This window comes from Hirundo rustica, unplaced genomic scaffold, assembly GCF_015227805.2.
Source record: "Hirundo rustica isolate bHirRus1 unplaced genomic scaffold, bHirRus1.pri.v3 scaffold_305_arrow_ctg1, whole genome shotgun sequence".
Lineage (NCBI taxonomy): Eukaryota > Metazoa > Chordata > Aves > Passeriformes > Hirundinidae > Hirundo > Hirundo rustica.
Genome location: NW_026690354.1, coordinates 14,004 through 30,303, shown reverse-complemented (window position 1 = coordinate 30,303; position 16,300 = coordinate 14,004). Strand labels below are relative to the sequence as shown.

General features: G+C 42.9%; 1 protein-coding gene across 4 annotated transcripts; it reads right to left on the bottom strand.

Moving 5' to 3' along the window:
- Positions 1-1,172: 1,172 nt before the first annotated feature.
- On the bottom strand, positions 1,173-16,048 carry LOC120747925 (zinc finger C4H2 domain-containing protein-like). 4 transcript variants are annotated; one of them, XM_040053983.2, is made up of 6 exons: positions 15,949-16,047; positions 15,167-15,218; positions 9,335-9,506; positions 7,916-8,088; positions 6,655-6,817; positions 1,173-5,551 (listed from the first exon to the last, which is right to left on the bottom strand). In XM_040053983.2, exons 3-6 carry the CDS (start codon positions 9,488-9,490, stop codon positions 5,438-5,440), a joined length of 606 nt encoding a protein of 201 aa, XP_039909917.1. In that variant the 5' UTR covers positions 9,491-9,506; positions 15,167-15,218; positions 15,949-16,047; the 3' UTR covers positions 1,173-5,437. The 4 variants fall into 4 exon arrangements, with proteins under 4 accessions (XP_039909917.1, XP_039909918.1, XP_039909915.1 ...); XM_040053984.1 differs by lacking the exon at positions 15,167-15,218 and having other exon boundaries at positions 15,949-16,048; XM_040053981.2 differs by lacking the exons at positions 15,167-15,218; positions 15,949-16,047 and adding an exon at positions 12,460-12,674.
- Between the last annotated feature and the right edge of the window lie 252 nt (positions 16,049-16,300).

Below are 16,300 nucleotides of genomic sequence, written 5' to 3'. Positions count from 1 at the left end.
GGCTAGTGAGAGTAAAGCCTGAAGAGAACAATAGAAAATTTTAAGTAATGGTCTTAAGGGAGGGACAAGCTTTGGTGCTTTGTTTAGTTTTGTTTTGTTTTCCTTGAAATATATTAGATGATTTTTTAATGCTACACTTTAATATTAGATTTAGGAAGATCCAGGGGGTTGAAGCTCATTTTACTGCAGAATATTGCTAAGCACAGGAAAATGTGATGGAAGGTGATATTAGTTACAGGGGATATTCCAGGGTTAGTTCTTAGGAAGGTATGAATGTGTATTAGGTTTGTGACTACTGTTACAAGTAATGTTACATCTGCGATTAGGTTTAAGGAACTGAAAAAAGCAGCAGGATGAACAGAAATTAGGGCAGGTTGTTTCAAACTCTGAACAATTCATATTGCTCAACAAAATGAACAGATATCAAAAATATTTCTTTTGTCTTGGCTTTGTTATGGTACAAGGGGATATTGGAGTACTTGTTTGATTTTGTGGCTTATGTGTGTTTGAAGAAGTACCCATGTTAAAAAAAAAAAAAAAAAAAAAAAAAAAAAAAAAAAAGTGCAAGCCTCGTATATTTAACCAGTCTCAGGTTCCTGGCTCTGTGAGGTTTGGGAAGGACATTCTGAATCCAGGTATGCCAATGGATTATGCTGTTTCTCAGAAGTGTTTTCATTACCATGCAGTAGGTTACCTCCTTTGCTAGCAGTATACAGCATATGTGGGCTTTCCTGACAGGCTTGGGTTAGGGAGTGCTCCCATAAACCCCTCAGTCTCCAGGTCTGATGAGAGGAGCAACTTCTAGCAAGCACTGGTAGATTTAATCTCCTAATGACAAAGCAGCTAGCTCCTGAAAAAACAGCTAGCCTGTACCTCAAGTTGGAGAAAGAATTGTGTTTCTTGCCATTTTCAAATTTAACTTTAGAAGGCAAAACTGAGAAGTCTGTCTAGGTTAAAACCTGTTGTGCTATCTCCTTTTCCCTTCTGTATCCTAAAACCAATTAGAATGGATCTTTCTTTCCCCATATTTATTTCCACAAAATTTCTGTAAAGGTGTAATAGAATTGTGGCGAAGTGTATCCTGGGTAATCACAGAGCTGAGTTTTACCACCTGGGCTTCTTAGTAGCATAAACAAATAACGGATGTGAAAATACTCTGCAGGAGGAAAGCATGACATGAAACAAACATTTATTAAAAAGGACTGTACAGACAAATTAAACAGATCTCACACTGTTACTCCTATGAGGCACGGAGTAAAATACTTAAAACACAGAAGCCAGTGAAAACACCTGATATTGCTAGAATACCTAAATACTAAAACAAAAGTGTATGCTGGAGGAATTAGAAAACTGTAAAATAAATGAATAAAGCACTTTTTATTTATTTAAAGTGCTAGTGAAGACATAATTTCTTGAACAGTATGCTATTTAAAGTAACACATCAGTGTCTATTCTTTCAAATTTAGATTATGTGAGTTGAAGCAACTGTCAGGTTCAGTCAGGGCCCTGTTCAGAAAGCTGAGGTTGAATTCAGGAAGTGCAAGTATTTAAATTTGCATTGCATTTTCCCTGTAGTTAATGGTTTCCGTGGCACTAAAGTTTGGACAACTGATCCACCCCACCTTGGGTATGAAAATTTCTATAGCAAAGCATTTAGGTACAGTACAGTACGGGCTTAGAGTTGATGGCAGGGCAAAAGGCTTGGAATTTTATTTGGGTTTTTTTTTCTGTATGGTTTTAGAACAACAGGACTATCCTTTGACACAAGTGATGAACCAGGAAAAGACCCTGGAAACCATCTATACCAATAGAATACAGTTATTTTGTTGTCACTTGGATACACTTGTAAAAACAGAATGACAAAGACAGGGTTAAACCAGACTTCAGTAATATAAAAGTCTCCTAAGCTTTTAAGAAGGTCTCATTGTGGCTATTCAGAGAATTTGACCCAAATAAGAATAAATTTAAGTGAAGAAGTATCCAGAAAGACTTTAGGTACAAAGGAAGAAGCTATTGTTGCTCCATGAAGCAAAAATGGAGTAGGCTTGTGTTAAGAACTGTACTTCAGACAGCTTCCTCTTCTGTCTGAATACCAAGAAATCAATATTTCTTAATTATTCATCCAGTCTCTTGAGAGAGTTGCCTGGGAGAAAAGAGCCTGGAGCTGTCATGAGAAGAGTTCTTCAGGTAAATTTCGTGATTATTCCACGAGAGAAAAGAATACTCTTTCGCTGTGAAAGACACTGCTTCCCTCCCTGCCTCAAACCCATGATCCCCTAATACATAATACATAATACATATTTTATCCCCTTGAAATGGCTAGAATCATAGACTATCTCAAATATGAAGGGACCCATAAGGATCATCAAGTCCAACTCCCTGCTCCTCACAGGATTGTGATGTAACATTAAAATGGGGGAATATCTCCTAGCACTAAACTGTGTGGCTAAGAGTGTCATCCAGGTGCTCCTCAAACCCTGACAGGCTTGGTGCCTCAGCCACTTCCCTGGGTCACTGGACCAATGACAAACCACTCTCTCAGAGAAGAACCTTTTCCTGGTGTCCAGTCTGAACTTCCCTTAATGCAGCTTCATTCTATTTCCTCATATCCTGTTGCTGGCCATCAGAGGGTGATCAGCACCTCCTGCTCTGCTTCCCCCTCAAGGAAGTTGTAGGCTGTGATGAGGACACTCCCCAGCCCTCTTTTCTCCAATCTGAACAAGCCAAAAGTCCTCAGCTGCTCCTCAGAGGTCTTGTCCTTGAGACCTTTTGCAATCTTGGTCACACACTTCCTCTAGAACACCGTAATAGTCTGATGTCCTTCTTGCACCGAGGCATCCCAAACTGCCCCCAGTGCTCAAGGCCTCACCAGTGCAGTGTAGAGTGAGACAATCATCTGGCAATGCTGTGCTTGATGTACTCCAGGTTGTGGCTGGCTCTTTCGGCAGCCAGGGCACCTTGATGACTTATCTCCAGTTACACTCACTCTCAGCAGTGCATGCTATTCATATGGCAGAACTTTGTAAAGAAAGTGAAAATTCGTGTATACTACTTACAACTGATGCAAACACAGTATGTCATATAAAAAAACAACAACAACAACAAAAAAACACCAACCAACCAAACAAACAAAAAAAAACACAAAAAAAAAACCAAACCAAACCAAAACAAAACAAACCTAACCTTGTAAAACACAAGAGTACATGAGACTAGTTTAAAAAAGTAAAAATACAAAACTAGTTATACTAAATTAGTAAATGGTGCATCTGTAAGCATACTTCAGTTGAGGGATCTCCCAAGAAAGAAGGAACCTGGCAAAATAACAGTGAAGTGAGAACAACTCTGACTAACCCTACCTACTTCAGAACTGTAAGTCAAAGTCTCTACAAATCCTTCTATTCACACTACTTCATTGCAGACCATTCGCCCACTCCACTGTCACTAGTTCTTAAATGTATGTACAACTACCATCAAAGTACGCTGCTCTCATGTATGCACTTTGGGGAAGTCCACATACTGTCTTTTAATTATTTGCATTTTCCCTTCAACTCCATAGGAATTGCCCTGAACAGGGCACACAGCACGTGACCACCATGACATTTAAAACAGTAGAATCCAGTATTTGTGCTACAAAACAGACATATCACACTATTGCCATTTGGAATCATGGAGCCAGACTTTCTTCCATTATTGCTGTTTCAGGGACCAAATTCCCTGCAATCCAGCTAGCAGAATCTGCTCTTCACATAATTTCAGGGGCAGGTGGTCCACACTCAGTCTGCTGTTAATGTTGATTTGATTATGTAACATTAAAATGGGGGAATATCTCCTGAACCTGGCTTAAGTTTTAGGACTATATTCAGTAAATCACTCGTGAACTTTGTGGCAGACTTAGGAAATTAATGGTGACACATGTGATTTGGCCAACAACATTGCATCATGTGGATTTATTACAGTTTGTAATATTTAGTATTACAATGTTTAGTAATAAGTATTCTTGGAGCAGAGACTTGGGGCTTCCCTGTTCTTCCTATCTAACAAGACAAATTCTCAATATAACCACTCTAACATAATTGTAGAGAGAAACCAGGGCTAAAGAGAGAAGAATGTGAACAAGCAGTTCCTGCATCCCAGAGTTAGTGAAGAGTATTTAACACTCGAGATCAATTTAGGCAACAAAGGTGGTCACAAAACTGGGATTAGAGATGAGTAAAATTCAAGTGCCAATTCTGTAAGTGGATCACTGCCATCTTCCCCATGGCAAGAACTCTTGTTACTTTACATGAAACAGGGAGTGATCTACTCCAGATGCTTTAGTCAGGGTTCTTTTGGCACACAGGGAAAAAGAAAACAAACCAGCCTGAAATAAAGCTTATTTGAAAATGACCTATTAAAAGACAAAAAAATAGAAAGTTTTGGTTGAGGGAGGACAATGGCACCAAAGCTCATTGGTTCTGGTGAAATACATAATTTTTAGTTGACACTGTTCCTCATGCATGTTTCTGAACTTTCCTATGCTCCAGTGGAGGATATGTCTGCCAGATTTTGGCTGTAGAAACCAGGAACAGAAGACTTCAGGATGGCTGATGTGTAGTCTGTGCACATAGAGATTTGGGCTATATCATGCATGTTTCCTAGAGAACCACAGTGTGCTCCTCAGCCATAGAGCCTAGGAGAACCATTCATACAGTTCCTTTCAGGCTTGTTCTTAAGTCAATCAGTCTTTTGACTGCTGAAAATAATAACCTGCTAAGATGTAAAAGCATGGCAAATTAAATAATTTTTAGAAATTCATACACAGCCAGCACCTTTTCAAGTTTTAAGTCAAGTTTGAGGGAATGGTACAATCAACTTCAGTAAATCAAAACCCATATGTGTCCTTAATGCTTTGACTTTCTGTATAACAAATCTCGTTTTCCCTGAATGTTTCCTGTTTAAAAAGAGTTCTACTGGATACCCAAACCTACCCAGTCTTATGAGACTGGAAAACAAATTGTTCTTCAGTGAAAGAAACAGACAGTCTGCTATTTCAGCACTTTGAATAGTCTCCTGTTATCAGGAGAAAACAGAATAAACTTTTAGTAGCAACTGTTTTTTAAAAAGAGAACATAAAAGCATTTGTGGTAATCACATATGGTAAGCAGAAATAGCCTGACATTTAGGATACTTGCACAAATAATTCCAGTTTGTCTAGGAGTACAAAAGATGGAACAATTGAAATGTTAAACTGTAGCACCAGTAATATTTACTTTCCTAAACCCAAATCCTAAAGACTGGAAGGAACTTAAGAGCAGGAACATTGTGCTTACATAGCATTTAAATAGAAAACAATGAGACAGTCATACTTGAGTCTGCAATTCAGTAAAGTCTGGGCAAATTTGCCATTCTACTGGAAGAGTACTGGAACAGGTGACACAGCTTGTCAATCTTCTGGATTTCATTCATCCTGTTTCCTCTTGGGCTTTTTGGGATTCCGAGATCGGCTCTTTGCTTTGCAGAGTGGACATATGGGCGCATTCCGATGGATTTGTTGGTGACACGACAAACATGCCTGAAATGCAATTGCAGCCTCTTGTTACAAACATCAGTGGCGTTGGCACACGAGTTATTGAGTATCACAGTCCTAAGTTACAGCCCAGACAAAAACAAGGCTCCCTGCACTCAAGGGCAAACTGGTGCTGCATTCTATACAGCCCAGGTATGTGGATTGTAATTTCAGGCCAGCTGAAGAACAGGAACATCTCCTTGAATTAAAACCACATTTCCCACAGGCATGGGGTTCATACATGTATCAGTAACTTTAAATTCTATTTTGTGTTAAATGTTACAGACATGTTTTAAAGGTGTTTACCTGTCTAATAGCTCACTAAGTCAGAGAAGTTACAGTGGTGGCCAACTGCAATGCCACAGAATTGAAGGCAGGAGCAGGTGATTGGATGATTCCACATATTTAACACAAGGTACAGAACTCTGCCCTTCTGCTCCAGACTAAGACCTTTAATTTATGTTTGACTGAATCCCACTACTTGCAGAAAGGCTTTTCAATTGCCCAACTATAGATAGTAAGTATATTACTCTGGGGTGTATCTACATTAGTTTGCCTTCTTAGTGACTCTTTGGAACCTGGGTGGGATGAATACCCCTATGTAACTACTTAACTCTTCTCACTACATAAGGAGCTGAGTAAAACCGTCACTTAAGTGCCTGTGGTTATGTTACATTAATCCACATGTTACTTTTGAAGATCCCGAGTGCAGAAGCAATCAACTTTCCTGGTAATTTATACTGTTAGTAATTTTCCTCATAAAATATGTGCATTGCTTTTAATATTACTCCATATGGCATTTACTAAGAGCCCACCACTTTTTCTTTTGCCAAGATTTTTTTTCTCTTTCTTACATGCCTTACTCCCATGTGAAACACAGGAGGAGTGGGAATTGCCTACATCTCTCCTGAGGGTGACTCTTAATTCCTGAAAGATTCTCATCCTTAATCCTTGATGACTTCAGCCTACTGCTTGCTCTTGTTTTGAACCACTGCAAGGAAAATCGGAATCAGGACCCATAATTTTTCCTTTCCACAAATACTGATCACTTTCTAAACATAATTCATTCCAATGACAAAAGGAAAACCCAGCACATTCCATCTCCTGACCTTCATTGGAGGTGGCTGCTGTCTGAAGGTTGCTGTCTGTCTGGTATCTTGCTTCCTGGCCACTTGCAGCTGTTGGGCAGCTGCTGCAGCTGCAGCCAGAGACTCTGGGATGGGAGGCTCCTGTGGTTCTGTCTGCCATTCTGCTTTCTGCTTTTCAAAGTAGCTGGACAAAAGAATGACAAACAAAAAAATGTAACCAACTTCTGGAGTATTTCATTAGTCCGGAAAGGATATTTGGTGTTAAAATACAGGGGATCACATTTCCCTATCACATTCCTCCACTACACTCAAACTTACACATTGACTAGTTCATAAATAGAATATATGGTGTTTTCTTCTGCATTTCTACACCTCAGCAAGATTCCAGACCGGACATAAATCAAGTAAGATGGAAAATAGACAATATGTATAGAAGAAAAATAGACAATTGCTTAAGATGGACCTCTGTCAAACAGTTTTTCTATTTTATTCTGTTACAATTAATAACTTTTGTAAACAACAGGTTAATAAACAGATTAATACATTCTTTGTAGTGTCAAGGTGTTTGGAATGTAAAACATTTCTATAGAAATACAAAGCAAATCTTGAAAACTGTGTGCCTGTGAAAACTATGTTAATTGTGCCGGGCAATAAGAGAAATATATGCTTGTTAAAACATGTCTTGCATTTAGAATTGATCTGTTAAACAAAGGACACTGTTCTTTGAATAGCAGCCAATTCTGTCACTCTCCCCTGCCCAGGTTATACCTAAAACGAGACTGTGATTTATCATTCAAATCTATTCCACGTCTCAGGGAAACTTCTTGACAGTTACAGGTATTTGGCTGAAAGCCACTGCCATGTGGAGGCAGCAAAAAGTAAAACTGACTGGCAGCAGCACAACCCAACTGAAAAATACTTGGTTTGTATCCCTTTCATGCATTGCCTCCTACTACTGCTTGTTAAACAAGTAATTTTTGGGGAAAAAGAAGAAGAAAAAGCAATATACAATATAAAACTGAGAGGGCCAACCACCCTTGAATGTTTGCATGTGGTTTGTACAGTTTGCAGCTTGGAATAACCTAAATTCAACTTGGACCAAATTCAGACTGAATGTTACCAAATACAAGTCCTCCACATCCCTTTTTTGTTAACTTCTGTTTTTCATGCTTATCTCTTGGGTTTGTTCTTTTTCCACCCACCAACAAAATTAAAATGAGAAAATGACCAGTAGGATTGAAAGAAAGGATAAAACCAGATAATGTTTGCTTTGGAGACTTACTCAAGGGACAGTTTCTCTTCCTCTTCGCATAGGTCTGGCAGCCTCTGCAACCCCAGAGTCATTCTCAGGGCATCTACGTGCTCCTTTAGGGGCTTGTACTCTTCATGGAGCCGGCGAGTAGATTCCAGGAGCTTGTTAAGATCATTCTCAGACTGCTTGATAGTGTTCTCCATCTGAAACAGGAGGTTGGGCATGTCTTAAAGGACTGTTCCTCTCTGACTGAGCAACAGATTGTACCAGAAAGAAGGTAGGATTTTTCTCACTCACATTGGAAGAGATTTGAGACAGTGCAATAGTAAAGCAAAGACTTAAGGTATCAGAAGGATGAAAAATGGGCAAAGAAGAAGCAACAGAAAGTGACATATGAGATGCATTTTCATTTTTAAAAGGTGCGCTCAACCTATAGGACCTTCTGAACAACAGAAAAAGCAGAGGGATGGGGTTCAAAATAAGCTGACATGTGAGGAGCTATGGAAAACTCTCGAGAGACATTTAAAAAGAGCTTAAAGTAGCATAAAATAATTTTCTGTGTTTCTAAAATACCTGAACACTGACTGGCAGAAGTTAACAAACAAGCTAAGGAAAGGTTTCTGCTTCTCTTACTGCAGCAGGTGGGAAAAGCAGCAGAGAAAAAGACAATCTGACTGGAAAAAGAGAGGAGGATGACACAGAGACTGAGGTTACGCAGCTGGACAGAGGAACAGACATTTGAAGACATAAATAAATGCAGTCTGCACATTCATTACATAGCTTGTACTTTTTTACTTGTTGGAGCTTTTTACTTCCAGTGGAACACAGAGATACCTTTAGAGCTCAAAACCCCATGTAAGAGCCCTAACATGACATAAAAAATGTATTTGAAAATATATTCCCTGTTTAGCCCCTCTAAATGGCTAATCTTCCCTATTTATAAATTGAGGTTTTTTTCTCTTACTTGTATTAATTCCCTTTAGGCTAGTGCTTCTTGATGTTTGGTGATTCCACTCCATTATGAAGGTCAACTCTTACTATGAACTTAACAAACACTATTGTATTTTTTCAAAATCTCTTAGTCCCACCTAGCTGTCAAAGTTTCTGTTTCTGGGTGCTAAACAGAAAAGACTAACAGGAATAACTGTTTTCTGTGGGGCAGCTGGAGTGGTATCACTGTGGCTACAGGTAAAGTCATAGCCACAGTAGGCTTGGTTATCTATCCTCTCAGTGCAACAGCTTATTATGACAACATATCCTGCCCTACAAAGGGAAAAAACAATCATCCTGAGGTAAATTTACTTTGCACCCTCTATAGGATCCTAGGATGGTGTTGTAAAGTCCACATTGTTGAACCAGTGACAGTTCACTCATGCAGAATTCCACAACCTGTGGAATGATTCATATCCAGCAGTGTCTTAAGTCTGTCTGAGCTGGGCTGTCACATACCACATTAATGTCAGCGTGGATCAGTCGCAGCTCCTCCACGTGGGCCATCTTCTCCTGCAGCAGCAGGTCCATTTCCTGCTTATATTCTTTCAGGTGCCTCTCCTCAGACTCCAGGGCTTCAAATTCTGCCTTCAGTCGTGCCTTTATTTTTTCCATCTGCAGAGTCTTATTCCTGAATGCCAGTGATAATTAAAAAGATAGAGAGACAACAGTAAGTCACTGAAACATATTTTTGTGAGGTGCCAAGTTTATATGGGATTAGACGGATGAAAAAAGGCAATAGCAGCAACAGACAAAAATGAGACTAAATGTGTCTGAGAGAAGGTGAGGTACAAGGAGAATACTGAATTCTAATGTCAGCTCTTTTGCTGAGCTTTTCAATGGTAAGAGAATTCTTGTACTGAATTATGAAATCAATAGAATGTTGTCAGGTTTTAACAGAGAATGGAGAAAGCAGGGTCAGTCACTTGGACAATTCATTATGGTTATGTATTCCAAGTGTCATAGCTAGTAATATGACCTGGGTTCTTCCCTCTCTCACTTTAGGAGTTTATGAAGCTACAAGAGATAAAAAGAGTATGATAAATAACTTCTACAATATATATTCAGAAGCAAGTGGTCTGGGCAGGGATAATACGAATGAAGGAGATTTAAAACAGAACAATTTAAGAAATTCCTGTTTCCTTTCTTGTATTTATGACATATGTCTGCCTCTCTCATCAGTAAATTCACTCTCATTCTTTTTTATCTCCTCCCAGACAGAACATTGAGTCTTTAGGTATTTACTTAATTTTATGTGAAAGTATTTAATGCATATAAATCAGCATATGCGTATATGCTTGGATTATGGGCATACAATGGATTTACAGAAAACAATATTCCCTTGACTACGAATTATATGTATTTATCTATAGCTATAGATATAGATATCAGATTCCAGATTCAAAATCAGATACCCACATCCCTTCAAAACCCAGCTAAGCTGCCTTTAATACATTACAGAAATCAACTACACAAATGGGCAAGTTATTTGATTTTGTTCATGAAGACTTCTTTCCTCTCTGTAGAATACATGGAATGCAGTTTAAAATAAAATCTGCTAAATCTATCAAATGTGAATCTGTAAACATAAGGAAATCTCATGTTTATTTTGAAATAAATTCTTCATAGAATGGAAGTTTCTTTTAAAAGATTTGGGAAAGAATAAATAGGTTTATTTGGTCAGATTTTGTTATAGGTGACTCAAAATGGACATCAATGTTGCAAGTAGGACTGGCTTTTTGACACTGATTTTTTTTTTTTTAATTGAAAATATATTCAAGCAACTTTTTTGATTCTTCATTGTACACTAAAGCTAAACATCACCTTAGCTCTACCTTATACAACAAAATAATAGCAAAAATCCATCAAGTGCAGTTTATATATCAGCTTTGAATATGTGATCAGAAAACTGAATGCACTGTAAATTTCCAGATACAGAAAACTACTCTCACTGGAAAAAATAATTTAAGTGTTACAGTAATTGGACCACACACTGTAGTAGGCCATACTTAGATCTGTTTTCTAAAAACTGTGTACCAGTTGAGTAGAAAATAATTGTTCTTACATTGCCACATCTCTTTCTATAAATAATTTGGGGATACTAGACAGACAAATATTTTTGCTTGATCTCTGTTCACCTTTCTGGTATTGTGTGAAGAAGGCTAAGTCCCATACTCTGCTGCCTAATTCACTTGCTCCACGGTTAAATGTGCTTCTTAGAGATGCTGTAAACAGCCAGAAGTCCCTGTGATCACCAGGGAGCTGTGATTCCTCACCAGCTCTCTCTCCTCTCTCTCTGATAGCCCCTCTCTGCCTGTGTCATGTTCCAAAACACTTCTCATCGCTCTGAGGTTTGCCAGTCAGCACGCCTTCCACCTCCCAGCTGGATTCAAAACCGTCCTTTCCAATGTATTTTGGCTTTTGGCTGCACCACTTCCAGCTGAACTGACAGCTCAGGTCTAATCCTGAAAATTGGTGCCCCAAGCAGGGGTGGAAATGTCCTACCCAAAGTTAAGACAAACATTCCCGTTGCGGGCACATGGTGTAGCCTGCCTGGCTTTTTACGACCCCCCCCTTCCAAAGCATCCTGCAACTCGCCCTACAAAGGACCCTACATACAAATTCCTGGTATTTGCACCGCGTCAGCCGCATCCCGAGGCAGCTCCGGCCTTGTGGCAGGAGGGGACGGCAGGAACAGCCCCGGTGCACTGTGTCCCCATCCCCAGGCGCCCCGGGAGGAGCTAGAAGCAGCAGGGTGGGAGATCTCCGCGGGGCTCCCTCGGTCGCTGCCCGCCTTCGGCCGAAGAGGAGGGCAGGGCAGAGAAGCCGCTGAGGCTGAGCCGCTCCCTTCTCATCACCCGCACGGATCCACCGCTCCTCAGCGGGCCCCAACGCCGCCCTCCGCGGGAGAGGGATGGATGGATGGATGGATGGATGGATGGATGGATGGATGGATGGATGGATGGATGGATGGATGGATGGATGGATGGACAGATGACTGTCCCGCAGCCCGGTGGGGCTCTGCCGGTGCCTGCAGCTCTGCCCAGCCCTGTCCCTTCCCCGAGGGCACGTCCGCCCTCGGATTTGGGTGTCAGACTCTGCTTTCCTTGCAATCCCCCCCTTCCTTCTCAGCCCGACAAGGCTCCTGCCCGGGAGTGAGTGGGGCAAGACAACAGACCCAGAGCCTCATGAATATGAAATACTAATTCAAAGGACTTCAAAACAAACAAACAAACCAACCAAAACCCTACGACACCCGCAGCCCGACACCACTCCCCCCAGCTGCGCCGGGGCTGCTCGGTCCTTCCCACCCGCGCACTCCGCCTTCTCCGGTTATCACTCAGGGCTGGTGCTCTGGAAAGGCACGACCATTACCGCCCTCCACTACGCATTCCAGCGGCGATTCCCAGCAGCAGATGCTCCCTCTCTGCTTAGAAAAATGTCTTTCGAGCTCTCATCGTAAACCCAGCGGTAGTTTTCTTTCCCTCGGTGGCACAATAGCTACTTTCAGACCGATGCAACTCCTCCGCTCCCCCGGGGAAAAAGCTGCTTCATGTGACCGATGGGGCACAAAGCAAACATACCTGATCTCCTTGATGCTCTCGAGTTTGCACATTATTTCTTGCTCATCTGCCATGCCTTTTACTCCCGATTTACACCGCTGGTGAAACGCGCAAAATGCCGGGGGGGGGGTGGGGGTGGAAAAAGCCAAACCGAAACAAAACCAAAACAAAACCCACATACAATAGACACAATGTAGTCACCCCCTCCTCGCATATGGGCTCTGAGCCTGTGCGGCAGGCTCTAGTGGGAGCTGTGGGACTTAGAGTCCAGGTTCCTATTGCTGTCCAGGCAGAGAGGCTGCAAAACGACTACAACACCCACAAGGCAGAGCAAAGCTCGCCTGCCCTTCTTCCTGCAACTACATTTTAAATCAATCTGTCACACCTCATTATGCCAAAGGTTGTTAGGAGTGCAAAAGGAGCAGAAGGCTTCCTTCCGAGAGCTGTGCAATGTTTAGGATTTCGTTAAAATATGCACTAAAAGGCTGTTGATGGGTTCATGATTTTGATTAAAAGCTTTGGCAAAAAGGCATGCTGTATTCATTACTACCACAACGCTCTTTTCTCCTGGCTGCTCTGAGTTTTTTACTGAATGTTCTAACTGCTCACCAAATCCAATTTTTGCATTTTTCTGGAACAGATAATGAATAAGCAGCAGTTGTGAATAGAAGATGTTCTGTGAATAGAAGATGTTCTGTGAATAGAAGATGTTTTAGTTACTTTCTCCATTATTTAAGGGCTTTTCCCTATATTGTTGTGTTCTTCAAATAAAGAAAAAGGCAGATGGAGGAAAACAGTGACTGCACCAGCACCCTCTTCATCACGGTACAGCTTGTGTAAAGAAATTAGAACACAAAAAGGTCCTACCCTCATGTAATTTGGGTCAACTGCAAACTCTTTCTGCCTTAAGAATTGAAGATTGTAAGATTGAGCCCTAAGTGAGCTGTGTGATCAAAGGGGCCAGGCTTCTTCAATGCATGATTTAAATTGCTGAACTAATTGGTTTGAGGGGGTAGAAGACAAGTTAGCTACAGTGAGCCAGTGAATCTTGTTGCTAAGACAGTGAGGGAGTGAGAGCAGGCAGGGTGAGGACAAGAGGGAGAGAGGAAAAATGCCCTTGAACAGGAGTGATGAGAATCCCAGCCTACTTTTGCACTGTTTATCCTATTTTTTGATTCCTGGTTTAACAGGAATAAGTTAAAAGATTGAGGGCAGAAAATGAAAATGCAAGTTTAACTTGTTCCTTTATTCTGCGTTGAATGACACTAAGAAAACCACTTCACAAGCTCTTCTATATCAGTTGGAAGTTCTTAGGAAGTAAACCCACCCACAGCCCTTAGCTGTTATTTTTCTCTCCACATTTAAAAAAAGGAGAGAAAATATTACATCTCCACATTTCAAAGCTCTTCAAAATGGTGAAAAAGTTTGACACTTGCAGTCCCAGCACATACAAATTGGTAGCATTCAACTTGTGCTTCATGGCTTTGGTTGAATGTTTTAATGTCTGCATTTCAATTTTTCTCCTAGACAAAGTGGGTCTGACAGTTCTCTATATGATCCAAAATCACTACAATGATAGGTATTATTTATTCTGGTACTACTTATAAGCTTTGATATGTGGGATCCAAATAACAATCAGTTTTTCCCAGTATGTGGACTGGATTTTTCAAAAAGCTAAGGAACTTAGGACTAAACTGACACTGAGAAATGTTTCAGCTGATCCTGAAAAAATTCGACCTTGTTGTTGTTGTTCAATCCTGCTTAAACCAAAAGCTAACAGGCAAATAGATTTTCAAAACAAGTTGCAGTATAATGCCGAGTGAAACCAAGGCTAAAATACCCCCCTACTTCATTGAGCACAGGACTGAATTTTTGTGCAAAAATCCCCAGCTGCTTCCATTTTACAGTCTAACATCAGTCCATGCACTTTAGCATTATGACAACAAATCTAGTTCAGAACAATTCCAACTGGAAGATGTTTTTTTTTTTTTCTCCCTGGATAATCATCCCAGCTACAGCAATTAATTCTACAAGTTCAGATGTAGTGATGCAATGTAGAGTCCTTATAATTGAATTATTAAATATTAATATTCTAACTGCACTTTTTAAAGTGCAACATGTTAACATGTTTTATGAAATAAATAGCATTTAATGAAATATTAGATATTAAAGACTAGTGGAGAAGTGACCCCAGTAAAACACACAACAGAACTGAACTTAGGTTAGTATACTGCTGGATTAGGAACGAGTCACCACCATAAATGTGCAGCAATATTGTAAAACCTAAATATCAGAAAATGGACGAGTCAAAGCGGTGCATCCCAAATCATGAAATTTGCTTTAAATTACAGAGTTTCCTACCCAGAAATAGATTCTTTCTGTACCCCATTGGGGTTTTGAGCTTCCAAAATATACTCTTCACATTTGCCAGATTTTTTCCTGTGAATGGGTCACCCCAATTGCAATGGCCATTTCATATGTTAAGGGAAAGCTGATATTGATTTCAGAATGCTTCGGGAATGGGAAGGTACAGCAACACTGAAACTGATAGGAAGCAACTGCATGCTAGCCCTTCAAAGCATCTAGTCCTTAAATATCAGTGTTTTAAGCAAAGCCCAAAGTATTTGCAACTTTTTTTAATCCTGTGCCGGAGCATCCTACCTAGCTAATAGTTTAAATCCCTGCATGAGTTAATCTTGGCCCATCCCAAAGGTATACCTAAATATACCTGCGTTTGGTCACGTCCTTTATTCCATCCTCCAACCCCGTGATCTGCAAAACTGGGAGAACACAGTATTTTTTCAAACCGCCTGGCACCCATCTGCCCCTCCTAAGCCTCCTCCTCCTCCCCTTTCAGCAAGGGGGTCGGATGTCCGCGGGGGACAACGCCAAGGGGAACAGTCTCCCTTTTCCCATTCTCTTCCGGAGCCCGACCATACAGGCACCTCGTGGCTCGCTCCCGCGGTTCGGTACTCCCCGGTGGTCAGCCGATGGTGCCCGTCCCCCGTCCCCCGTCCCCCGTCCCCGTCCTCGTCCCCGGTTCCCGATCTCATTTCATTTCCCATTTCCCATTCCCCTTCCCCGTCCCTGTCTGCAGCGCCCCCTGGCGTCGGGAGGGGAGGCCGGCGCGCGCCGCCGCGCGCCGCCGCGTGCAGGCTGCGCGTGCGCACGGCGCCGGGAGCGCGCGGGGCGCCGCGCGGAGCCGCGCGCCTGCGGCAGCGGGGGCGCGCGCGTTGCCGGGCGACGGCGGCCGGGCGGCGGCGCGGGCCCGGTGCGGCGCGGGCGGCGATGAGGCGGCGGCAGCGGCCCCCGCGCTCCCGTCGGCGCTGAACTCCGCGCCCGCACTTCCCCCATCCCTCCCCGTCCCACCCCGTGCCGTCCCGTCCTGGCTCTGCTCCTCCACGCCCCCCTCATCTCCCCTTGCTCCGGCCAGCCCTTCCCCCTCCATGCGGCGGGAGCGGCCGGAGTGGGGCCCGTGCCGCGGCCGCGCCGAGCCCCGCCGTCCCTCACCTCTTCGCCGCCAGATCCCGCAGGGAACCCCGGAGTGCGTCCGTAGCGACAGCAGCGGGTGAGGCCCCGGCCGGGGGGCGGGGGTGCCGAGGGCGGCTCGGAGCGGGGGAGCGGCGGAGCCCGGCGGAGCCCTCCCCTCCCCCGGGGTCCGCGCGGCGGGGGGGAGCGGGGCTGCGGGGCGCCCCCTGCCGCTCGTCGGGCGCCGTCCGGGCCCGGCCGCGGCCGCGGCGAGGCCTTGGGTCGCCGTCGGACCGCGCTCCGCTACCGGGGACAGCGCCGCTGCCCGGGGCTGCTCCCGGGGCTGCTCCCGGGGCTGCCCCTGCCGCCCTTCGCGCACCGGGAGCGGCGGCCG